Raw genomic sequence first — 26,573 nt, 5'->3', positions numbered from 1 at the left:
ATAATAATGTTGAACAAAGAATGATCTTTTTATAAAAATCATTCTTGCTCCCCCAAAAAGAATACATACTCTGGGAGGCATTTCACAAATTTTTAAGGTAAGTATTTAATTTATTAATAGAATAAAAATTAAAAAGTGGAAAAGAAAAACACAGATATTACAATAATTTAAACTTTATACTTTCTTCCTAAACAATTTTTTTTAAACATTTATATTTGTTTATATGGAATTCATTTGTTCAGTGTTGTGCCCAAGGGCAGGTCTTTCACTGCAAATCCAGCTTTCTCCAATCTTTCCTATTTTCTGGCTTCCTCTTTGTCTCCTCATATGATCCATATATCTTAATGTCGTCTATTATCTGATATCTTCTTCTGCTCCAAACTCTTCTCCCATTCATCATTTCTTCCAGTGCATCCTTCAGTAGGCAGTTTCTTCTCAGCCGGTGACCCAGCCAATTCCTTTTTCTCTTCCTGATCATTTTCAGCATCATTCTTTGTTTACCCACTCTTTCCAACATAGCTCCATTTCTTATTCTGTCTGTTCACTTCACACATTCCATTCTTCTTCATATCCACATTTCAAATGCTTCTATTTGTTTCTCTTCACTTTATTATAATGTACGCGTTTCTGCTCCATACAGTACTACACTCCACACAAAGCACTTCACTTGTCTCTTCCTTATTCTTTTTCCAGAGGTCAGCAGAAGATACTCCTTTTTCTGTTAAACGCTTCCTTGGCCATGAAAATCTTTCTAGGGTTTGAAAAATTTTCTTTATTTATTCTAAAAATTATTTCAGCTGTTCTCCTTTTGACTTCTTGGCAGTAGCTCATGTTACAGTTTATAGTACACCCGAAGTATTTGAAGCTGTCCACTTGCTGTACTGCCTCGTTTAGAATTTTCAAGTTTACCTTCTTTATTTTCCTTCCTATGACCATGGTCTTCGTCTTATTTGCATTTATCTTCATACCATACTGCTCATAGCTGTCATTTAGCTTCAGTAGCATATCCCTTATTATCATCTCCTCTTCTACTAACAAGACCATATCATCAGCAAATCTTATGCACTTTATTCTTCTTCCTCTTACTATAACTCCTCCCATGTTACCGGAATAGATATGGTACCGGTATTTGCCTCTTCACGTGATTTTTCATCCACAAGTTGCCACTGTTGTATAGTGGGTGATGGCAGATTAAGAACTGGAATACATCTGATCTGCCCTGACGTGAATACAGAATGAGGTAATAAATAAATTAAATAAAAGAAAACATTGTAAATGCTACATGTACTGTATGCCAAGATATATAGCATTTATTTATGTTTTACAACACTAGACCTATTAATTACATAGCTCTACTCTCTTAATTCTTATGAGGGAAAAACTGATTAATCGTAGTCTGTCTTGTACATGAACCCAAAGAATGAATAACATTTTCTATACAATTTAACTGTGAATTTACATTTACTCTGATCAATTGTTGTATCACTCGCATCACTACAAGGGCATCTTGCCACATGGGAACTGCGTCAACTGATTCAGCTGTTTCATCCTCTTTGTCGTGAGCTTTGGCACTGGCATGATCTCATCTAATTCAGGTATTTCTGAAGAGAGTACCTGATGGTCTACAGAAATGAAGTCCTTGATATGAACTTCTCCCAGCTTTTCACGCACAGCAGCCCAGTGGTGATTGTCATCAGTTACAGCAGAAGGGAGCTCATTTTCAGAGACTGGACTGTCCAAACCCTATGAATTAAAAAAAATGTGCTTAATGACTGCAATAACAAACATACGATACAAATAAACTTCAATGAAATCCCTTACCTTATTAAAGTCAGCTTTTCTGAAGCAGTTAGCAATGGTATGCACAGTGATTCCTTCCCATGCTGCACTGCAGATACTGCAAGATGATTCGCTTGCAATAAAAGTGTTTGAGAATTTTTTTATTCCTTGATCCATGGGCTGCAGCTTGTTTGCACATGGAAGCAAAAAAGGCAAGTTACACATTTTTATTTTCACATTTTTAGGTTGGGCAAGACAATTGTCTATTAACACAGAATCTTGTGTCCTGCTTTCATCATTTTGTTGTCCAAATTCTTTAATAACGTGCCAAATAAATCACCACTCATCTATGAATATGGTTGGTTCTTATCAACACATGGCAATTTTTTCATATTATAGCAATGCGATTTAGCAGTTTTCTCACCACAACTAACAGCAGCTTTTCAGACTCATCCAAATTCACTCCAACAAACACTGTTATTCTGTCCTTACCTAATTTCCCCCTATAACACTTTTCTCCCCTAAAAATATACGACTTATCTGGTATGAGCTTGAACAATCCACATTCGTTCATATTGAAGATATCATGGGGTCCATGTTTTGAAATTTATCAGTTTGCACAGCATATTTTGCCACTCAATAACATCGTTTTCACTGACAGATTCTGGTAAACAAGTTCATGTCTGTGTAAATTGGTCCAACGAACCATTAGATTCAGAAAATTCATTGTTCAATTTGTATGCAATTTCATGTGTCTTCTCTTGAATGATGGATTTGTGTATGGGTTTGTTGAGTTTCGGGACTGATGAAGCCATTCAACTAACATCTCCAAATCATCGTGTTTATCACATTTTACTTTCCTCTGCTTGTATCCTCCCAACATGCAGTTGTAGTGATTGCATCACGATTCTTTATTATTGTTCTTGATGTTGAAAATAGGATGCATGAATTAGCAAGTTGTTTCTGATTAAGAACGTTGTTTTCATCTTGCTTCATTAAGATTTCTAATTTATCCGACAAAGAAAGTGCTTTTCATGTAACAGTCATTTTAATCACACATGCACTTCAATACACCAGGATAACATGAAACTGACAAGCAAAATTTTCCAAAACTAAGGAATGTGACTGAAAGAGAGAGAAGGGGTAACAAAACAGCTTTCATGGTTCCTATTGTTTTGTACAAGGTTATAGGCTGAAAGAACACAGATAACGGGGAAAAACCAGCAAATTAAGGGTTGTATACTTTACTGATTAATGGCCCTATTAAGAACAAGTAACGGAAATTTAATTCTTTTTCCAAGCATTGCAAAAAATGAATTTAAAATATTTCACGAATGAAGCATAATAAGTGGAATTCCAATGCAATACTGGGTGTTCATTCAAAGTGTGTCATGGCTCGCTGGATGCTATCATGTGGCTAGTCGATGAGCCTAGAGAATTCAATCTTCCTACACTTCAGCAGAGGTGTATTACTTATGTGCCAGAGAAGTTGCCTAGCAAGTACGGCGTTCATTCAGAAGAGTACTTACCGATACGTACCGTAACGCCAGTAATAGCAGGAATGTGAACTGTTTCGAAACATGTACTGAGGTGAGTTTTTTTCTTACTGTCGGGATATGTGGAGAGAGTTAAGACGATTACTTACGTATTTGTTGACATTAACTTCGACGGTCAACATGGACACGGAGCATTTGATTTGTATTGTGGAATGTTGCCGTACACAACCGATGATAACAAATACCCTGCGTACGACTTGCCCGCGCAAAACACAGTTCGAAAGAGGTTATGGTAGCACACAGACCGTACAGACCGCCATCTGTTGCTACAGCGTTCAAGTTATACCGTACACGTTCTCAAGTTTAGATTGAATGCCTTGATTAATAGGCAACTTCTCTAACACAAAATCTGAAACTTGCTTCAAATCACAGACTCATCAACAATGACGTCATGACACACTTTGAAATGAACATCCAGTATAAGAATTAATTTTTAAAGCTTTATACTGTATATGACATGTGCAGGGACTTGAGAAAAAACGCGTATTATTTGGGATAATGTATTAAGTGGGTGCATATTGTTGGGGTTTCCCTGTATATGTATCAGCCAGGACTTCATTCAGAGGTAAGTTAATGAAATAAAGGAGCATAATGGAAGAAGCCTGCTACTCCTTTGTAGCTGCACAAGATGAACTCGTCTCTTTGCAGCAGTATAGGTTCTGGTACTGCGATGTGTTGTTTTAAAAATAAATAAAATAGACTGGAACTTAACATATGTTTTACAATCTAATAATCATTTAATTATGCATATATTTGTAATATTAATTATTAAGTTGTTTAATGGATAGCTACTTTATTTTTAGCTTCATTTTATAAATTGTAACATCAGGGGAAAAAATGACTTTGTGTCTGCAAATGGGGAAATGTCGGGGAATTTTTGTGGTGGTGGCAGTTGTGTATGGTGACAGAGGTGGTAGTGGTGACAATGGTGGCAGTGGTGGTGGGAGATGATATGAATGTTAATGGGAAAAGAAATGCTGAAATTAAAAAAAAATTGCTTTCCCCACCCCTTCTTTTCTAAAAGGAAGACAGATTCATTTGCCAGCTAATACTAAATAATGTATTCTATATTACAGCTACTGTCTTTTTTAATAAGAAATTAATTGTATGAACTCATTTATTTAGGCAGCACAGTGAAACAATTCGGCGTTGTGACCATACAATGAAAGAATTGGAATACTACCGAGGGCAGCATCGAGCAGCAATGAACCAGTTGGAGGCAGCTGCTCAGGAGTCTTCTGCTTTACGTTCCAAATATGCTGACCTAGTTTCGGAAAAACAGCGTCTAGATCGTGATGTCCAAAGTTTGCAGAAAGAAGTGACAGAATTGAGGTGTCAGCAACAGGTACTATTTTTATAAAAGATAATTTTAATGGTAGAGGAAGGACTATTATTTTATTCTGTACACTTATTGAAAATGTATGATGGTAGCATCTTATTTAAAATTTATTTTGTGCGAGATCGTGTGTATTTGCTTGTTTTCCGCACAGAACCAATACGCTGTAAGTGTGAAATACCACATTCAGTATTCCCAACGTAACACATATAACACTTTCCCTCTTCTTACCGCTTAAGCGCGACATTCATTTTACTGCTTTAGGCTTTTAACATATTATTTTTAGAGACGTTTAACATAGTAATAATTATAAACTGGAAACTTACCACTGCAATTTCACCTAAATTGCAATGTTAATTATTGTTTTTAAATATTTGCAAAAATTAAGTAAAGTCTACTACTCCACGAAACTTATTGCATTCCTGATACAAGTAACATTAAGGAAGGCGTGAAAAAATCAACAAGATTCCAGATGCCGATGTTATTACTGCAATATGTTATATAAATAATATTGTTAAAATATTGAAATGAAAAATAAATCATTACATAACCTTACCATTTGTTTTAAGTTCGCATTTATAGACTGGGGGAAAAAAAAGACAGACGTATATCACGGCCTGCTGGAGTATAGTAAACACAGAAAACATTTTATAGCAACAATGTTGAAGAAAGATATTTTGGTTTTCCAAAGTTGCCGTCATTAAACAGAAACCAAGATGGAGATTTCATTGCAACTAATTAGAAATTCGTCTTTCAGGTATGTAATAAACGATCTTCGCACAAAATAATGTACGATACATGAGTGGTATGTTTGTTTTCATGTTCTCGGAAATTAAAAAAGCTCAACTACGTTTCGCTTTTTCAATCTTTTCCTTGACCATGAAAACGTCAACATACCGCTTTTGTAACGTATATTACTATTGTGGCACCGGCGTAGCTCAGTTGACTAAGGCATTTGCCTACTGATCCGGAGTTGCACTCATGCATGGGTTCAATTCCCACTTGGGCTGATTACCTGGTTGGGTTTTTTCCGAGGTTTTCCCTAACCATACGGCAAATGTCAGGTAATCTGTGGCGAATTCTTGGCTTCATCTCGCCAAATAACATCTCGCTATCACCAGTCTCATTGATACAAAATAACCTAATAGTTGATACAGCGTCATTAAATAAATTAAAAAAAAACTGTTTCGTAGATTAGTTTTTCGTTTGACAGCATGATTAGTATTAGGTTACAGTAATCAAACATACTCTCGTAAACCTTAATGTCTTTATCCTTATTTTCTGTACACTCATACCTACCAATTTATAGTTTATTCTGCCACTTCTGGTTCTGCTATGTGCAGGTACTAGTATAGTTTGCAGCAATTGTATGGACCACTCATATGTTGGAATGACCCTTGATCTGTGCAAAGTAATTATAATAAAATTTTGTCACATTGAAGAAGCAACTGGAAGAGTTGATGACTTTAAAAGTAATGCATTTTTGGCACTTATTATTAGCAAGAGTTTTCTTGTAGTGAAAGAGGTTTCTGTCAAATATTATATTTTGTATCTCGAAGATCTTCATCATCATCATCATCATCTCATCTCATCTCATCTCATCTCATCTCATCTCATCTCATCTCATCTCATCTCATCTCATCTCATCTCATCTCATCTCATCTCATCTCATCTCATCTCATCTCATCTCATCTCATCTCATCTCATCTCATCTCATCTCATCTCATCTCATCTCATCTCATCTCATCTCATCTCATCTCATCTCATCTCATCTCATCTCATCTCATCTCATCTCATCTCATCTCATCTCATCTCATCTCATCTCATCTCATCTCATCTCATCTCATCTCATCTCATCTCATCTCATCTCATCTCATCTCATCTCATCTCATCTCATCTCATCTCATCTCATCTCATCTCATCTCATCTCATCTCATCTCATCTCATCTCATCTCATCTCATCTCATCTCATCTCATCTCATCTCATCTCATCTCATCTCATCTCATCTCATCTCATCTCATCTCATCTCATCTCATCTCATCTCATCTCATCTCATCTCATCTCATCTCATCTCATCTCATCTCATCTCATCTCATCTCATCTCATCTCATCTCATCTCATCTCATCTCATCTCATCTCATCTCATCTCATCTCATCTCATCTCATCTCATCTCATCTCATCTCATCTCATCTCATCTCATCTCATCTCATCTCATCTCATCTCATCTCATCTCATCTCATCTCATCTCATCTCATCTCATCTCATCTCATCTCATCTCATCTCATCTCATCTCATCTCATCTCATCTCATCTCATCTCATCTCATCTCATCTCATCTCATCTCATCTCATCTCATCTCATCTCATCTCATCTCATCTCATCTCATCTCATCTCATCTCATCTCATCTCATCTCATCTCATCTCATCTCATCTCATCTCATCTCATCTCATCTCATCTCATCTCATCTCATCTCATCTCATCTCATCTCATCTCATCTCATCTCATCTCATCTCATCTCATCTCATCTCATCTCATCTCATCTCATCTCATCTCATCTCATCTCATCTCATCTCATCTCATCTCATCTCATCTCATCTCATCTCATCTCATCTCATCTCATCTCATCTCATCTCATCTCATCTCATCTCATCTCATCTCATCTCATCTCATCTCATCTCATCTCATCTCATCTCATCTCATCTCATCTCATCTCATCTCATCTCATCTCATCTCATCTCATCTCATCTCATCTCATCTCATCTCATCTCATCTCATCTCATCTCATCTCATCTCATCTCATCTCATCTCATCTCATCTCATCTCATCTCATCTCATCTCATCTCATCTCATCTCATCTCATCTCATCTCATCTCATCTCATCTCATCTCATCTCATCTCATCTCATCTCATCTCATCTCATCTCATCTCATCTCATCTCATCTCATCTCATCTCATCTCATCTCATCTCATCTCATCTCATCTCATCTCATCTCATCTCATCTCATCTCATCTCATCTCATCTCATCTCATCTCATCTCATCTCATCTCATCTCATCTCATCTCATCTCATCTCATCTCATCTCATCTCATCTCATCTCATCTCATCTCATCTCATCTCATCTCATCTCATCTCATCTCATCTCATCTCATCTCATCTCATCTCATCTCATCTCATCTCATCTCATCTCATCTCATCTCATCTCATCTCATCTCATCTCATCTCATCTCATCTCATCTCATCTCATCTCATCTCATCTCATCTCATCTCATCTCATCTCATCTCATCTCATCTCATCTCATCTCATCTCATCTCATCTCATCTCATCTCATCTCATCTCATCTCATCTCATCTCATCTCATCTCATCTCATCTCATCTCATCTCATCTCATCTCATCTCATCTCATCTCATCTCATCTCATCTCATCTCATCTCATCTCATCTCATCTCATCTCATCTCATCTCATCTCATCTCATCTCATCTCATCTCATCTCATCTCATCTCATCTCATCTCATCTCATCTCATCTCATCTCATCTCATCTCATCTCATCTCATCTCATCTCATCTCATCTCATCTCATCTCATCTCATCTCATCTCATCTCATCTCATCTCATCTCATCTCATCTCATCTCATCTCATCTCATCTCATCTCATCTCATCTCATCTCATCTCATCTCATCTCATCTCATCTCATCTCATCTCATCTCATCTCATCTCATCTCATCTCATCTCATCTCATCTCATCTCATCTCATCTCATCTCATCTCATCTCATCTCATCTCATCTCATCTCATCTCATCTCATCTCATCTCATCTCATCTCATCTCATCTCATCTCATCTCATCTCATCTCATCTCATCTCATCTCATCTCATCTCATCTCATCTCATCTCATCTCATCTCATCTCATCTCATCTCATCTCATCTCATCTCATCTCATCTCATCTCATCTCATCTCATCTCATCTCATCTCATCTCATCTCATCTCATCTCATCTCATCTCATCTCATCTCATCTCATCTCATCTCATCTCATCTCATCTCATCTCATCTCATCTCATCTCATCTCATCTCATCTCATCTCATCTCATCTCATCTCATCTCATCTCATCTCATCTCATCTCATCTCATCTCATCTCATCTCATCTCATCTCATCTCATCTCATCTCATCTCATCTCATCTCATCTCATCTCATCTCATCTCATCTCATCTCATCTCATCTCATCTCATCTCATCTCATCTCATCTCATCTCATCTCATCTCATCTCATCTCATCTCATCTCATCTCATCTCATCTCATCTCATCTCATCTCATCTCATCTCATCTCATCTCATCTCATCTCATCTCATCTCATCTCATCTCATCTCATCTCATCTCATCTCATCTCATCTCATCTCATCTCATCTCATCTCATCTCATCTCATCTCATCTCATCTCATCTCATCTCATCTCATCTCATCTCATCTCATCTCATCTCATCTCATCTCATCTCATCTCATCTCATCTCATCTCATCTCATCTCATCTCATCTCATCTCATCTCATCTCATCTCATCTCATCTCATCTCATCTCATCTCATCTCATCTCATCTCATCTCATCTCATCTCATCTCATCTCATCTCATCTCATCTCATCTCATCTCATCTCATCTCATCTCATCTCATCTCATCTCATCTCATCTCATCTCATCTCATCTCATCTCATCTCATCTCATCTCATCTCATCTCATCTCATCTCATCTCATCTCATCTCATCTCATCTCATCTCATCTCATCTCATCTCATCTCATCTCATCTCATCTCATCTCATCTCATCTCATCTCATCTCATCTCATCTCATCTCATCTCATCTCATCTCATCTCATCTCATCTCATCTCATCTCATCTCATCTCATCTCATCTCATCTCATCTCATCTCATCTCATCTCATCTCATCTCATCTCATCTCATCTCATCTCATCTCATCTCATCTCATCTCATCTCATCTCATCTCATCTCATCTCATCTCATCTCATCTCATCTCATCTCATCTCATCTCATCTCATCTCATCTCATCTCATCTCATCTCATCTCATCTCATCTCATCTCATCTCATCTCATCTCATCTCATCTCATCTCATCTCATCTCATCTCATCTCATCTCATCTCATCTCATCTCATCTCATCTCATCTCATCTCATCTCATCTCATCTCATCTCATCTCATCTCATCTCATCTCATCTCATCTCATCTCATCTCATCTCATCTCATCTCATCTCATCTCATCTCATCTCATCTCATCTCATCTCATCTCATCTCATCTCATCTCATCTCATCTCATCTCATCTCATCTCATCTCATCTCATCTCATCTCATCTCATCTCATCTCATCTCATCTCATCTCATCTCATCTCATCTCATCTCATCTCATCTCATCTCATCTCATCTCATCTCATCTCATCTCATCTCATCTCATCTCATCTCATCTCATCTCATCTCATCTCATCTCATCTCATCTCATCTCATCTCATCTCATCTCATCTCATCTCATCTCATCTCATCTCATCTCATCTCATCTCATCTCATCTCATCTCATCTCATCTCATCTCATCTCATCTCATCTCATCTCATCTCATCTCATCTCATCTCATCTCATCTCATCTCATCTCATCTCATCTCATCTCATCTCATCTCATCTCATCTCATCTCATCTCATCTCATCTCATCTCATCTCATCTCATCTCATCTCATCTCATCTCATCTCATCTCATCTCATCTCATCTCATCTCATCTCATCTCATCTCATCTCATCTCATCTCATCTCATCTCATCTCATCTCATCTCATCTCATCTCATCTCATCTCATCTCATCTCATCTCATCTCATCTCATCTCATCTCATCTCATCTCATCTCATCTCATCTCATCTCATCTCATCTCATCTCATCTCATCTCATCTCATCTCATCTCATCTCATCTCATCTCATCTCATCTCATCTCATCTCATCTCATCTCATCTCATCTCATCTCATCTCATCTCATCTCATCTCATCTCATCTCATCTCATCTCATCTCATCTCATCTCATCTCATCTCATCTCATCTCATCTCATCTCATCTCATCTCATCTCATCTCATCTCATCTCATCTCATCTCATCTCATCTCATCTCATCTCATCTCATCTCATCTCATCTCATCTCATCTCATCTCATCTCATCTCATCTCATCTCATCTCATCTCATCTCATCTCATCTCATCTCATCTCATCTCATCTCATCTCAGGTAGACCAGACTCCTATGGCTTATCCTGGGCAGAGACTCTCGGTAAAATAGATCTACAAATCTGGCTTCATATGAGTGAAGGACAAAGTTTCAAGTACACATCATTAATTTAAAATGCACGCGTGCGCGCGCGCGCACACACACACACAGATATTTTTTTCTTCTGCTAATCACGACTATCCTCATTCACTGTTGATTGTTGACTCGGTGTGTAATAATAGAACCACATTCCACAGAGTGCCGTACCATGTTTTTGTCATTTTCTAGCCTTCCCTTCCAACTACATCTAGATCATGTTTTTCTTTTCATCATCATCATCATCATCATCATCATCCATCACCACCACCACTAGTTTTTATCCTCTCCCCCCTTTTCAAAAATTTTTGTTGTTGAAAAGGAATTATAACACAGTCTAGTACATACAGTCACGAAGCTCAATACATAGGGAATATGCATCCAATGACAGTTGAATTTTAGTTGCTAGCCACTAGGCTCACTACTATCGCACAGTCTATTGTTCCTAGTACTCTGACTCAGTTGTTAACAGCTTGAAGCATTGTATCACGAGAAATGCAAAAAATCACCTCAAGGTTTGTGAGTGTATGTACTAGACTGTGATTATAATATGTTCAGCTTTTTTTTTTTTTTTTTCAGTATGTTTGTATCAGCTATTTCTTGTAAATATTGTATACTTTGTGTTTTTCTGGGTATAGGACATGGGAATTTAATATTGCCATAAAAAACCTATGTATAAAAACAATGAGGAAATAACTTAATGGGCCATATTTAGAAATTAGCAGGCTCTGAGAATTTGTAAAACATGAGAACATCATTTATGGTTACTAAAGGTTTGTTCCAGCATGCAATTCAGAACATGTTCCTAACTAATAGTAAACTTCTTTTGGCGCATGTGCCAGTTGTGTATGGTGTCACAACTAGTTCGGGATTTTACATTGTTGGAACATTTCTTGAACTGTTCTTTCAAGGCATTCGAAGTTTCTTCTCATTAAAATTATATTCATTTTCCGAATTTAATTCGTCATAAAATATATCAGTATCACCTTCCAAATCACTCATGATCGACTATTTTCTTTATTTTAACCTGCCTAGTCTCGAATAATTTTAACCATAAGCAGGCAGTTCAGAATCGATTCTGAACCATGCTGGAACAAGCCTAATATCAAAGTCTGATGTTCTCTTATTTTACAAATTGTGGTTGGTTGGTTGGTTTTGTTTCCGAAGCCTGCTAATTTCTAAACATGGCCCACTGTTTAAGTTATTTCTTCATTGTTTTCATACATAGGGATTTAACATTGCCATAAGAAACCTATGTCATATGCCCAGAAAACAAACGATATACGAACCACTATATATACTATTTAAGAAAGATTAAGCTTGATTGTTTTTATTTTTTAGGATGTAATTGTTAGTGAAAGTGGCACAAGTGATGCATTGAATCAACATTACATGAATGCTCTAAGGAAGTACGAAGCAATAAAAGATGAGTATGATTCTTTGAGGAAACGTTATGATGATTTGATTTCTTCTCATACATCAGCGGTGAACAAACTGGAATTAGCACAGGTTTGTTACTTTTTTTACTAATCCTTTCCATGTCACATATGAAATGTATTCCTGTAAGTATATCTTGCCATTCTCTAAGAAAAAAAATAATCAATTAAGTAATCATTTAAGTCAATGGTTCTGTGTGTACTGTCATAGATGTTACAGTGTGATAATAGGAATAATTTACTGATTTATATATAGAATGAAATGTGAAGAAAATAGTTACTTACTGGAGCCTTTTCTCAAAAATACTAGTTTAGTAGTTCATCAGTTACTAGTTACCAGAGTATATTTCACCAGCTCTAGTAGATTCTGTTTCTCAGACTATTTTCCAGTCTAGTAACTTGTGACAATTTTTCACTAGTCACATGATCTCTTTCACTAGTCAGCTGATTGAGTTCATTTGTTTATAGTCATTGGTAGGTATTGTTATTTGAGGTTAGAAGGCTAAGTTGTTTGTGTTTTGGTTCTTATTTCTCTTTTCTGTTGAAATGCCATCAATTGAAAACAAATTAACTATACTCAATATGATTAATGAGTCAAAGGATATATTATTCGGTGCTTTTACAAGCATAATAACAAAATATGATAAAGTAAACGAATGGACAAAAAATTTTGTAATGTGTGAGGCTACAGAACTGATACCCCAGAACAAAGATTATGCATACGTTAGGGACACTTACTGGCCCAACATTAAGAAGCAACTTTAATAAGTTCAAGTATCATAATATGAACACATTATGTAGCTAGTGGGTCTACTGCTGACATGAATGCCGCTTATGACTTGAAAAATTCGCTAATTTTTTTTCAGTTTTACATTCGATCTAGTCATAAATTAGTGTCGTTTTATGTTTAATTTGTAACCTAAAGTTGACAATGTCAGAAGAACTGGCAGTGCAGGAGGAAAGCCAGGAAAAATTACTGCAGTTGATGAATTGGTATTAGATTATTAGGAAAAAAAATTCTGCATGTGTTGTTGGCCTAGGACAGAAAGACAAAATGACATTGGAAAATAATCAACATTCCGACTTGTAGAGCAATTTGTGTTTGAAGCTTTGTTGATAATGCATGACTTCTATTGTTTGTCTTGTTATGGCAGGTCCCACTATATTTAACAACTCTCCAAGCTTTTCAGCACTTTATTTAAACCGTTCATTATATTTAAACAATGATCTACGTTCCGAATTTTATTGCAGACCAGCAGTCGCATCTTATGTGGTAAACCTATTATTATTATTATTATTATTATTATTATTATTATTATTATTGTTATTATTATTATTATTATTAATTACTTACTTACTTACAAATTGCTTTTAAGGAACTCACAGGTTCATTGCCTTCCTCACATAACCCCATCATCGGTCCCTATCCTGTGCAAGATTAATCCAGTCTCTACCATTGTATCCCACCTCCCTCAAATCCATTTTAATATTATCCTCCCATCTACGTCTCGGCCTTCCCAAAGGTCTTTTTCCCTCCGGTGTCTCAACTAACACTCTATATGAATTTCTGGATTCGCCCATATGTGTTGTATGGATTTGTAACAAGCTGTTTTTTTTACTGTGATGGATTATTATTATTATTATTATTATTATTATTATTATTATTATTATTATTATTATTATTATTATTAACTTGCTTTTAAGGAACCCGGAGGTTCATTGCCACCCTCACATAAGCCTGCCATCGGTCCCTATCCTGAGCAAGATTAATCCAGTCTCTATTATCATATCCCACCTCCATCAGATCCATTTTAATGTTATCTTCCCATCTACGTCTTGGCCTCCCCAAAGGTCTTTTTCCCTCCGGCCTCACAACATTATTTTATTATTATTATTTTTGGGCCCATAACTCTTGGTAATATTGGGAACTACATACTATTTATTTTATTTTATATGTATGTTTTGTTTATATATAATTCCACATTCCTTATAACAAGTTACTTTTAAATATTTTTTGCAGGAAGAGGTAGCACGTTTAAAGAAACAGTGTGACGAAGTTGCTCAGGAGCGTAACTCTGCAATTCGAGAACGTAATGGTTTGAAACAACAGTGTACTTCTGCAATACGTCAGTGGGACATTGCTCTTCGTGAAAGAAATGAATATAGAGAGGCTCTTGCGAAAGTTCAACAGCAACATGAAGAAGCTGTAAAAGAAATAAATCAGGCTATGGCTGTGCGAATGAAAGCAAGTAAGGATTTAAAGCGACTTACAGAAGAAAGAAATGCAGCAATGCAGGAGTATTCACTTATCATGAGTGAGAGGGATACAGTACACAAAGAAATGGAAAAATTATCTGATGATCTCACACAGGCTTTCAAGAAAAATAAAACACTCGAAGTTGAAAACAAGGATTTTGTTGAAGAGGTAATTCTTTTTGTATATAGTATATTATACTCTCATCTTTAATCATATCAGTATAGGCATGACAATTTGGTGTAAATTAATTTATATGCTATGGAGATGAGATATTTGAGTTTTCTTGTAATCAAAATTCTTGTTTGTGGCAATAATTGCAGTATTTATTTACTGATGTAACAGAGGACAACTTAATGCAGTGAAACATATAACATACAAAGCAAATATGTATTTGTGCACATGCGTACACATCCAGTGCCAGATGTTTGGCAGTGAAGCCATTAGTCTTCTTGCATTCCAATACTTTTGCCCCAAAGTATCTTCCTTCTGTACTTGTCTACAGTTGCACATCTTGTAACATGTCCCATATTCATTTCTTCATTGGTATTACATGAAGGTGTATTGAATACTCCTGTTCTGTGTTGATGGCCTGTCACCAATCTAAACATAGCGACATCAGATTTTAATGGTGCTTGTGGAATTTCTTCATGAGTTATTATTTGGCTTCAATTTTGTCCTCTTCCCCCCCCCCCTCCACCCCTGAATTAAATGAAATTTGTTGAGGTTGATTTGTTTTATAGAATGAAAAGAAAATGCCTAGCTTCATTTCTGTATTTTTGTTGTACCTGTTTTTTGCCAGAACATGTGCTATATCCTCTCCGTATGTATTACAGTGTGAAGGGATACATTGTATAGTAATGTTCTTTTTTAAATTGATAAAATGATTTATAATTTTTCTAAGATTCCTGGATTTTTAAGTTGACGACTCAGCTGTTGCTTGTATGGTAGCTCGCAAATCTGACAGAATGTTAACTTTCTGAAAGTTATTTATAGATATCCCGCATTCATTATTTTTGTTCTTCTCTTCCTTCAAAAACAATAAATTGAGGTTTCACTGTAATATAGAAGCATTTTTAAAAATGTTTAGATGTACACTTATGTAAATATAACATACATTCTGTTAACCAGGGAATGTACAGATCACTGCAAAAAATTTCTAAGCATATTAAGAAGTAAATGAAAGTAGTTTGATAATCTTTAATAGTCTCACAGCTCCATGAGTTTCATTTTATTCCAGAAAAAAACACTCTCATACCAAATAGAAACTTTAAAGAGAGAAATAGCTTCAGCACTACATGATCGTGACAAAGCACTAAAAGAATGTAATGATCTACGAGAAAAATTTGGTGAATATACAGCAAAAGAAGAATCAGGTAGAGAAGGACTGAAATCTAGAATGGAATATAACTCATACAGTAGAGAACGGTATGTAATAGTTACAGTATGTCTGAAAAATTTACTAATGAAATACATTGAAATTTATTTTCCTGAGTGTGTTAATCTTCTATGTGAGAGCACATACTATTGTAATTGAGGACTGTTTTTGCAAAACTTGCTAACTGAAAAAACTAAATTTTACAGGCGAGACAAAACACTATAGTAAGCAAGTTTTGCTATATCTCTCACTTATAGCAGAAAGCAAGTTTTGAAAAAACGATCACATTTTGACACACTACACTGAAGAGAAATAACCCAATTTTACTAGGATGCTTTGAACATCATGTAGAGGCCTACCTTATGTTAACGAATCCATCAAAATCTCAATTTTGCAGTAAGCAAGTTTTGCAAAAACTGTCCTCAATTATCGAGTTCTTACAGTTCTCTGTAGTTCTTATTCTCTTTTGCATGAGGTTGTTGCTTCTAAGCTAAATTGCATTCTAGTATTGTCCCAGAAAATATGTGACAGAATACTGAAATTGTCTCATTTAAAATTGAAGCATGAATATTTTGCTTATAAAGAGGTGGATAAAGCTGTCTTTCCTTTTACAGTGATAATTCAAGAGAAGATCAAACAGAAGTTCTGAAGAACACAAGAGATATGTATGGAAAATCTCAGAAAGAAAGAATGGATAATTTGGACCAAGCAAACCAAGAGATTGATAGATTACGGAAGCAATTAGATAAATTGCAAGTAGAGCTGCAAGGTAAGCATTATAACCACTCACCTAACCACAATTGCATGTGTAGTTCACAAAAGTTTTTTTGGTAACTGAATTCCTTCATGCTTCCTGTCTCCCCTGCAGCTATTTCTTTTGTATTTGAAGTCTCTTGTATTGACTGTTACAAAAACATCATTCAGTATTTAATTTAGACATGTTTGCACTCCAGTTATTATGCAAAACATCTAGGCTATTGTTGGCTACTCACGAGAAGATGAGCAGAAGTATGTGGCCTTCATGATTTGTCTGCTGATTATGATAAACCTCCACTCTGGTCAAGAAAGGGGCTCAAAACTCATTCATAGGGCCAGAACCCATCTTTGGAATAATTGCAGTAAAAGCCACTGTACAAAAATGGGTTTCAAATTAATATTATAAAAGATAAAGGAAGATTCCCAGAACTAAACTCTACAGGCTAATAATAAGAAAGCCTAGTAAAAATCTCACCTATACTCTATTAAGATTGAATAAACAATCATCTACTATCTGCTTCCTAACTGGACATTGTGCTTTCAGAAAACACTTTCAAACAATAGGAAGGTTCACAGGAAACCCAACCTGTCGTTTATGTAAACAAGCTGATGAAACAGCAAGACATCTACTAATGGATTGTGAGGCCTTAGAGCGGAAAAAATATCTAATCTTTGAAGCTACCCTACAACAAAAAGTGAACTCTGATTTGGTGAAGCGGATAATACATCTAATTAAAGACATAGAATCTTACTTCTGAATTAGTAATTAGGAAGAGCGCAGAAAGTCTTTCAGGCTGAGGTGCATTGGGATAAACCACTTCCAACTCTAATAATAATAATAATAATAATAATAATTATCATCATCATCATAATCATGATAAACCTCACTCAGATAAGCATTCCAGTAGCCAGTGGCACAAACTTATATGGACTAGGGTCCCCTAGCTCACCCAATAATTTTTTGTGTTATTGTGGTTCATGGTGGATTGCTTATTAAAATCAGTAAACAGATTTCTTTAAAAACAAGTAAGAAAGCATTGTCTGTGTGAACTTCGTCTCCCTACTGCTAGTCAGATGGCTGTGTTCATAGTTTCTGAGAAGCGAGACTGCTGAAAGATATTTTTCCACTATGAAAAGACTGAAGATGTTTTTTGAGTTCAACAATGTCCCAGCAAAGACTTAGTCACATTGCTGTTTTAAATATACAGTAGTCCACCGCTGTGGAGTAACGGTGAAAATGTATATGTTGGAACTGATTTTTACAGTATGACAATACTGTCTATTATACCCTTGTAATGTGAAAGAAAACAAAATCCTAATTAACCCTTCACTGTCATTTGTTGAAACATGGCACCCAACAAAAGCATGCCCTTTGTTGGTATTATGGTAAACAACGTCATTGTGCTGAATGCTGGGGGATAGGGGGGAAAAGAAAAATGTAATAGGAACAGAAGTCCATGGTGCCTTAATTACACAGGTAATTTACATAGCATGGAAACAATCACAATATCATAAACATAGGTCTTCACTGAACAATAATGTAATGAATTTCATTATTTTTATAGACTTTCTTCGACATCATCTATACTAATAATAAATCTGTAGCCGAAATTTTTCTGGTAATTTTCGATTTTCCAAAAATAATTAGTCCTAACATATGTAATTAACCGCCCTGAAACCGAAAATCGCTTTTTTTTTTAACTTTTGTTTGTATGTCTGTCTGGATGTTTACCTTTTCACGCGATAATGGCTGAACCGATTTATATGAAAATTGGAATATAAATTAAGTTTGTTGTAACTTAGAATTTAGGTTATATGGCATTCAAAATATTTTATTTAAAAGGGGGATTATAAGGGGGGCTTGAATTAAATCGAAATATCTCCCTTATTATTAATTTTCATGACAAATATTACATAACAAAAGTTTCTTTAAAAATAATTTCCGATAAGTTTTATTCTATGCAAAATTTAGATAGGACCGATATTTAATGAGATAAATGAGTTTCAAAATTACAATAACAATGCCATCTAAGGCGGTGTAATGAAATAAAAAACAAATGGCTTCGTCTATAAGGGGCCTTGGACAACAACAGTCGAAAGCTATGAAACATAGCCTACAGAAAACGTTTCTGTGTTTGTATGAAGTAATGTCGGAAGCTAAATTAACCGATTTGTATAATTAATTATTAATTCACCATTGGAAAGTGTAGTTTCTCTAGTTGGACATAATGCTATAATGTTATTACAATAACTTCTGAGTGAATCGAGGACAGGTAAGATTAAAATAGCTTCTTATGCACAGAAAACTTGATAGGCTATTCTGTACGTTCGTTTCCTGTATTTCCTAAAATAATTTTTATGACCGAATGAGTGGTCTCTTAATCAAAATGATCGCATTTTAATTTTTTTAATACAATTTAAATTAAGTAACATAATAAACGATATATCTTTCTATCAAACACGAATGTTCCCTGGATCAAATGTCCTATTTTAATTATGTAATTATTTTATTTCTAACGGGTGCAGCAGAGCGCACGGGTACGGCTAGTTTTAAATAAATTTGAATTGCAGATTCATTTGCAATTGCGAGTCATGTCTTATATTAATTAGTATAGTCTTCAATTTGAGGGTTTTAATTACTTATCGATTTCTTTGTTTGTTTCTATTTCTTTGATTCATCTGCATACAGGTTTATAGAATTTGATCAAGATAGGGAGTGTATTAAAGTTATAATTTACACTATGTAATTTTATTTTCGCAGAGGCTACTCAAGAGGCTGAAGTTTCTAAGCGACGGAGAGATTGGGCTTTTAGTGAACGTGATAAGATTGTATTGGAACGGGAAAGCATTCGTACATTATGTGATCGACTTCGAAAGGAGCGTGACCGAGCGGTGTCAGATTTAGCTGAAGCTCTTAGAGATTCTGATGACATCAAGAAACAGCGGAATGAAGCTTCAAAAGAACTCAAAGACCTCAAGTAAATTGAATTACTTTAATACTGTAATAATTCTGTTGAGTGAGGGTTTCTTTATTACATGTACAATTTTTTTTAGGGAAAAAATGGAAGCTGAACAAGAAAAGGAAACAAGAATGCAACAGTTTCGAACCGTTGGCCATAATCACAGTCACGATTCTGCCATTGATGCTGACCTGCAGGAATGGGAGACAGAAATATTGGATATTGACTTGGTGAGTTTCCTATGTAAAACATTGATTTATATTAATCTTAAGTTGTATATGTTCATCAATTAAAATTTATTGACTGAACTTGTGTTATAGAAATTAGTAGTTTGTATAAAAGATTCGGCAAAGAGGAAATTATTGTCAAATCTTTGTGTTTCATATTATACAGTCTTATTTGCTTTAACCTTCACAACAGTTACAGTGACAAATGAAATTTTCATGCCTGGCAAGTGAAATGCAAATGAATGTGTAAATTTATATTGGGAAATAGTTTTGTTTGTTTGTCTTTTTATTACTTTCTGTGATCGTTGAGTTAGTAGTGACAATTCTGGGAATTCTTATTTACACCATCACTCACCATAGGATTCTGAAGAGTTAACATATTACAAATAACAAGTGAAAGATTACAAATGCTTGCAAACTGTGTTCCATAATACAATCTTATTAATTTGTAAAGTTTAACGCAATTTTTTTTAAATGGTGCTACTCCTCTGTAAAGACCATTTATGTGGCACCTTGTTACATGAAGACAAATATTCCTAACACAGTATTGTTTTACAGCTATAACTGTTTCACTTTTATAGTTTATAGAAAGTCAAAACTTCTTACTTTTTGGGTTATGAAAATGCTTCTTGTGTGCATTACAGAAAAAGGAAGTTGAACACAAGATTGTATGTCTTAGAGTAGTAAAGGAAGAAAATACTACAAACCTCGAAATAACATAATAAAATAATAATTATTATTGTTTCAAATCTTTTCAATTGGGTTGGTGGTGGTGTTATTATTATTATTTAATTAATTAATTTATTTATTTATTACAACTAGAGTGGCCTTGCTTCGGATGATGACCTGGGATTTGATTTAGTTGGTGGCAGAGATGATCCACACTACCCTAATGACAGTGGTATTTATGTATCAGCAGTCACTAAAGGCAGTGTAGCTGATGGGAAACTGAAGTAAGTAAAACTTTGAGGTAAATAATTTGTATGTTTGTATATTTGTGCTTATGTCCTTAAGTGAATGTCTGATATTGTTATGACCCACTGGCATATTATTAGAATTGAGTTGCATATTACACATTTACTAATATAAAATAATGTTAGTACCTAATGTTGAGCAATTGACGAAGGTGTCATTCATTCCCTTACACTTCCAATATTTTGCTGGAAGACTGGAAAATTGAATAAAGTTAATGAAGTTGATGATCTTAATTCATATTTTCATTAAGATTACAGAAAGAGCATGTAGAAGATTATGGAATACCAAAAAAAAAAAAAAGTTTCACATTCTTTGGATTTATGTATTTTGGTTTTAGTACTCCAGAATTTTTTTCTCTCTTTGATCTTTGATGATTATATTAATTTTGTTTTCTACTATTCTTTTGTCAATGATGTACTAGTTCTGTAAGAAATTATAGTCTCCATGTTGTTCAATTGTTTAACATTATGATGGTTGTGGTAGTGGTACTGGCGATTTGATGGCAGAAGTGTAGGTGATATAAGGGAGCTACGAAGTGCTGACGGTGGTGGCATTGGCACAGTAGTTGCAATGGCAGTGTGGGAGCAACAGCGGAGGCAGTAGTTGAAGTGGGGGCAGCTGTGATGCCAGTTATTATTACTGTTGTTAAGGACGATGATAACAATGATGTAATGTGTGATAAATTTTTGTGGGGTGATGGAATATTGATTGTACTCTATAGAATTCTTTGTTATTGCTTCTAATTATCATACTAATGTTAAATTAAAATCTGATTTCTTAATAGAAGAATAATGAAAAACACATTTCATTTCAGACTTAATGATTGTATTAGTCGAGTGAACAATTTGGACTGCAGCAATGTCAGTAAACGAATGGTGCTGGAGACCGTACGTTCAAGTGGTGGTGTGGCTAACATGGTGGTTCGACGTCGGCGGATGGGAGGGCGCTGCCTTTATACTACACAGGTACAGTTGATTGTGAAATTACAGGTGGAATATGCATGTAAAATGCAAGGAAACACATACTTAATCCAGTTTCGAGTTATTACCAATATCATTTATATGGGCATGAAAATCGTGTAGGGAAAAGTAACTTCAAAAATAACAGTAGTCATATGATCTTCTAGTTGTAATATTTTTCTCTTAGGTAATGAAATTATTAGATAATTTAAGGCCATATCTCATAATTAGAAACATATTAATTCAGGCAATTGTAATACCTAATAGTGGTCACAGCATTTTTATTGTTAGTTTTAGTTCTGTTTGCGCAATAGTATCATAATCTTTCCCTTTTCGCTCAAATGTGTACATATTTTTGATGTAAGCAGTTTGGCATGTGCGCGTGCACACACACACACACACACACACACACACACTCACTCACTCACTCACTCACTCTCTCTCTCTCTCTCTCTCTCTCTCTCTCTCTCTCTCTCTCTCTCTCAAAAATATTTGTTTTTAGATTTAGTTCTGTTTTTACAGTAGTGTCTTGATATTGTTTTCCTTTTTCATTTACAATTTAATACGTACATGTTCATAATGTATAATTATGCATCTTGATTACACAACTTTTAACACTATCACTTCGGAATATGTTTGATGAGACTTTCTTGTGTTAAATTCTAACGTACTTTGTTTACATGTTTCGACCTATTATGGGTCATCCTTAGAACTGCACTGCGTCACAGATGTGTGACAGTGATACCATGTTGGCCACTAGAGGGAACCTAAGAGGTGGAATTTAAACTGAGAGGATTCTGTCTGGCATCGGAATGGGAATCCGGTGTGGCTTAGTGGATAGAGCGTCAGCACGTAGAGCTGAAAACCCGGGTTCAAATCCTGGTACCGGAGAGAATTTTTTTCCGTTCCACTCTCTCTTCATCAAAGTTATTGCTGTTTTCTAGGCAGGAGATAAATATTGTTCACCTGGTTTATGTGTGAGCATGTGTGTATCTATGCCTGTGTGTAAGTTTTATGTAACAAGAGTTGTATTTAATTTATAATTAATATGTTTTCAGTTACATCTGAATGTTAGTGAGCATGGTCTGAGCCTTGAAACTGGAATCTACATTTGCAAAATCAATCCTGGATCATTAGCTGCAAAGGAGGGAAATTTGGCAGTAGGAGATAGAGTTCTTAGTGTAAGAATTCAGTCTTTCTCATTTAATTCATATTAAGATTTTTAATTTATACCGTATTTAAAATGATGATTTAATAACTAATATTAAAATTGGTGTTTTTCCTTCTTTTAGATTAATAATAAGCCTATGGATGGGTTGAAGAGTGCAAGAGAAGCTATGGCGATTATGGATGAACCATGTGATGTGTTAACAATAACAACTTTAAAAGGATCTACATCCCCAATCAATTCAAATTCTAGTGGTCAGATTATTACATCAGAAGAAGAAAGAAGCTGTTACAGCAACTCCAGTTCAACACTGAAACCTCCAAAGAAAACAAATCAGAGAATGGTGAATAGTTGTTCTCAGACTGATGAGGAACGCTTACTAGGTGTGAGCAGTCATAGTGCAGCAGAAGAGTTCATGGACAAAAGATATGTAACTAGTGCGGTATATAAAGTAAACAAGTCATCAATGGAAAAACAAAGCAATTCTGGTGCTTGGGATATGATACGAGAGAAGTTTGAAATTGTTCGAGGCAGACGTCATAGTAAGGAAAGAAATCGTGATAATACAGACGAAAAGAAACATAATCGAAATTCTTCACCAAATACTTTCGAACAGGAAAGAGATGATGCAATTGCTGAACTGGACTCTGTGATAGAATATCATCGTAAAACCAGTGGCAGTGGACTTAAGCGTAGTAGAAGACGAGGAAAGGAACTTGAGAAAAATGGTGGTACTTGGCCGAAAGCCCGCAATGGTCCAGTTATAGAACATGGTACAGGCACCATTTTACATCCCAGGAAAAACAAAGGGAGATTGCCTTTGTCGGAATTACTAAACAATCCTCCTAAATACCCTCCAGATACTGTTCATTATTGCTCCAATGGAGGTTCCGAACAATCCTCAAGACCAGTCAGTATTGCTCACGACCGGGCTGTATCTTGTTCAGCAGCATACAAAACTCAAGATTCAAATACTGTGATGAATTTTAGCAAATCTGGTGGATTGCTTTGTGCTGAGAAGTCATTTACGCCCACTCCATTCAAGGATTTAATGTGTGAGAACAAATCCAGTACTGAATTTAATCGGGATAGGGAGCGGGAGATGTTGGGTGTCTTGGCACCTTCTGATGCTAGCATTGACTTCTCTGTCAAATCTGGAAACATTGGGAAAGAAGTGCTGGAGTACTATGCAAAGAAGAAAAGCAACAAGTATCCTCCCAGTGACAGTGAGAGTAACATCAGCCCAGTGGAATCACTGACTACATCACTGCCTTCGCACAGTCGTATCCACTCACAGCTGTACGGAGTACCAGCGACAGTACATCCGTCCTTGGTGAGGTCGCTGCCCCACTATCCTTTCACACCCTTCCAATTAGCTCATCCTCACCCACATCCTCATTCAGAGTCAGTAACCAATTCTTTGCCAGCAAGGTATCCTTCCCCAACACACCTTCCATCCTCCCAGAGTGGAGAGTCCATTGGCCTACCGGATTCAAGATCCTACTGCTTTGAACCACCATACAGCCCGACTCCACAGGTGCGTTACTATACATTACCTCAGAGCTTGGATTTTACTGCGTTAAAACCTGGTTATAATGAAATTGGTGCACTAAATGCTTGTGTTGTATGATACACTATCAAGATTATTTTCACGTGAGCAGAAATTATTAGATTTTAGGTTTCCATAGAGGTTGTGCTCAGCAGCAGTCGTCTTGGTATTCTACCGTATACTGGAAGTTACGCATGGTGGAATATTCTAAAGTCTGTTTTAGAGCAGAAATTAGTAAATTATTTATGTTATAACTTATAAGTAAAATACATTTCTTGTTGTTTAATTTACTTCCATAACTTTTTATTAATTTCATAAGCTCTTGATTTAAATATTGGTAGTAATTTATAAAAGAAAGAATTATGAAGCCACAAAAATTGATTTCATTATTGTTACAGATGCGTGTTTCATCAGTTACAGTACTTTTTTTATGTCAGTGTAGAACTTTTTTTTTTCTGATATAAAGGAAATATTTTTTCCATATTTAGTATAATCAAGTCGTTCAACAAATATTCACAGTACTCTCAAATAACAGTAGTCTAATTTAAGTCCTTATAGAAAATTAGTTTTAAGTAGCTACTTACTTAAAATTGGCTTCTTGGTATTTCTTTTTTTTTGGTGGGTTATTTTACGATGCTTTATCAACATCTCAGGTTATTTAGCATCTGAATGAAATGAAGGTGATAATGCAGGTGAAATGAGTCCGGGGTCCAGCACCGATACTTACCCAGCATTTGCTCATATTGAGTTGAGGGAAAACCTCGGAAAAAAACCTAAACTTGCTCCGACTGGGATTCGAACCTGGGCCACCTGATTTCGCGGTCAGATGCACTAACTGTTGCTCCACAGTGTGGACTTCTTGGTGTCAGTGCAAATGTTGCAGTGTATATAGATAATCTGTTTGTGTGTTTCCAAAAATGATTCATTCAGAGCAATGACAGTCATAAATGAAAATATGTCTCACATTGAACATTTCGTTAAACAAAAGGGCTTTCTAAATCACATCAAATTAACATAAATTTATTAAGTTAAGGAACACAATGTGAAGGTTATTTCGTGAATCATACAGGTTGGATTGGGCTGTCTCATCTCCCAACTTCGGCAGAACAGAAAGTGAAGAGAAAAAGTTATATGGATCAATTTCTTTGCACTGTTATGTTGTTTGACTTTATTTAATTACTAGTTTATTATGAGTTTGCATAAAGAAAAGAATCTGGAAAGTGGAAGTTCAACAATTTAAATTTAATAGTCTGACCCAATATTTTGGATTTGCCTTGCGACACAGAATAGCTCACAATAAAATTTAAAAAGTAAAATTATATAAGCAGATTTCAAACAAAAGAGGTTAAGATATAAGAAAAAAAATAGAACCTAGTACAATTTAAATTGAGTGTACACCATGAAGATGTTGAAATATTGCTACAGAAAATTCTATGTAGTGGAAGGCTTTAAAAACGTTTTTTCGAATGTCTTTTCCTTGGTAAATGCAAGATCAAATGATGATGGTCGTATATTATAGGAACTTAACGGATATTTCCTTGAGTCCAACTAAACAAATAATATTCCATTTTATTATCCAAATCATGGCTCTATTACGAAGTTAAATCAGTACCCACTTGTTAATTATAGTTTAGAGTGTCATAGTCATTGTCTTAAGAGTAAACAGCAGTTTTAATTGGAGTTCATATATCTACGAATAAATTGTAACACTTGAATATGCATATAGCGCTTGTTGATTTTGAAATCCTATCAAAATTCTGAACTCAAGAGTACAAATTCGTGAAAGGTTTCCTCTTCCACTTCAGTAATGTACTCTCTGGACAGTTCTATAGCTAAACTTGTCACACTTTCACCTTTCTTCAGTCTCTCTATCATAGTGAACTTAGTTTTCGAGTACAAATTT

General features: G+C 35.5%; 1 protein-coding gene across 3 annotated transcripts in view; it reads left to right on the top strand.

Moving 5' to 3' along the window:
• Positions 1–26,573, top strand: part of Dlg5 (Discs large 5) — a 117,522-nt gene that overhangs the window by 8,132 nt on the left and 82,817 nt on the right. For 2 of the 3 annotated variants that reach the window (XR_011334988.1, XM_069840578.1), the window contains 11 exons: positions 4,461–4,680; positions 12,350–12,517; positions 14,465–14,869; positions 15,939–16,126; positions 16,691–16,845; positions 19,594–19,810; positions 19,887–20,022; positions 20,842–20,972; positions 21,809–21,959; positions 23,012–23,134; positions 23,246–24,658. Coding sequence is in view for 2 of the 3 variants with exons in the window: in XM_069840578.1 (XP_069696679.1) it covers positions 4,461–4,680; positions 12,350–12,517; positions 14,465–14,869; positions 15,939–16,126; positions 16,691–16,845; positions 19,594–19,810; positions 19,887–20,022; positions 20,842–20,972; positions 21,809–21,959; positions 23,012–23,134; positions 23,246–24,658 (3,307 nt within the window). In the remaining variant the exon portion in view is untranslated. The remainder of the gene's footprint in view (positions 1–4,460; positions 4,681–12,349; positions 12,518–14,464; positions 14,870–15,938; positions 16,127–16,690; positions 16,846–19,593; positions 19,811–19,886; positions 20,023–20,841; positions 20,973–21,808; positions 21,960–23,011; positions 23,135–23,245; positions 24,659–26,573) is intronic. The other variant, XM_069840579.1, reaches the window with a different exon arrangement.

Source organism: Periplaneta americana, chromosome 11, assembly GCF_040183065.1.
Source record: "Periplaneta americana isolate PAMFEO1 chromosome 11, P.americana_PAMFEO1_priV1, whole genome shotgun sequence".
NCBI classification, from domain to species: domain Eukaryota; kingdom Metazoa; phylum Arthropoda; class Insecta; order Blattodea; family Blattidae; genus Periplaneta; species Periplaneta americana.
This window is presented reverse-complemented; position numbering and strand designations above follow the sequence as displayed.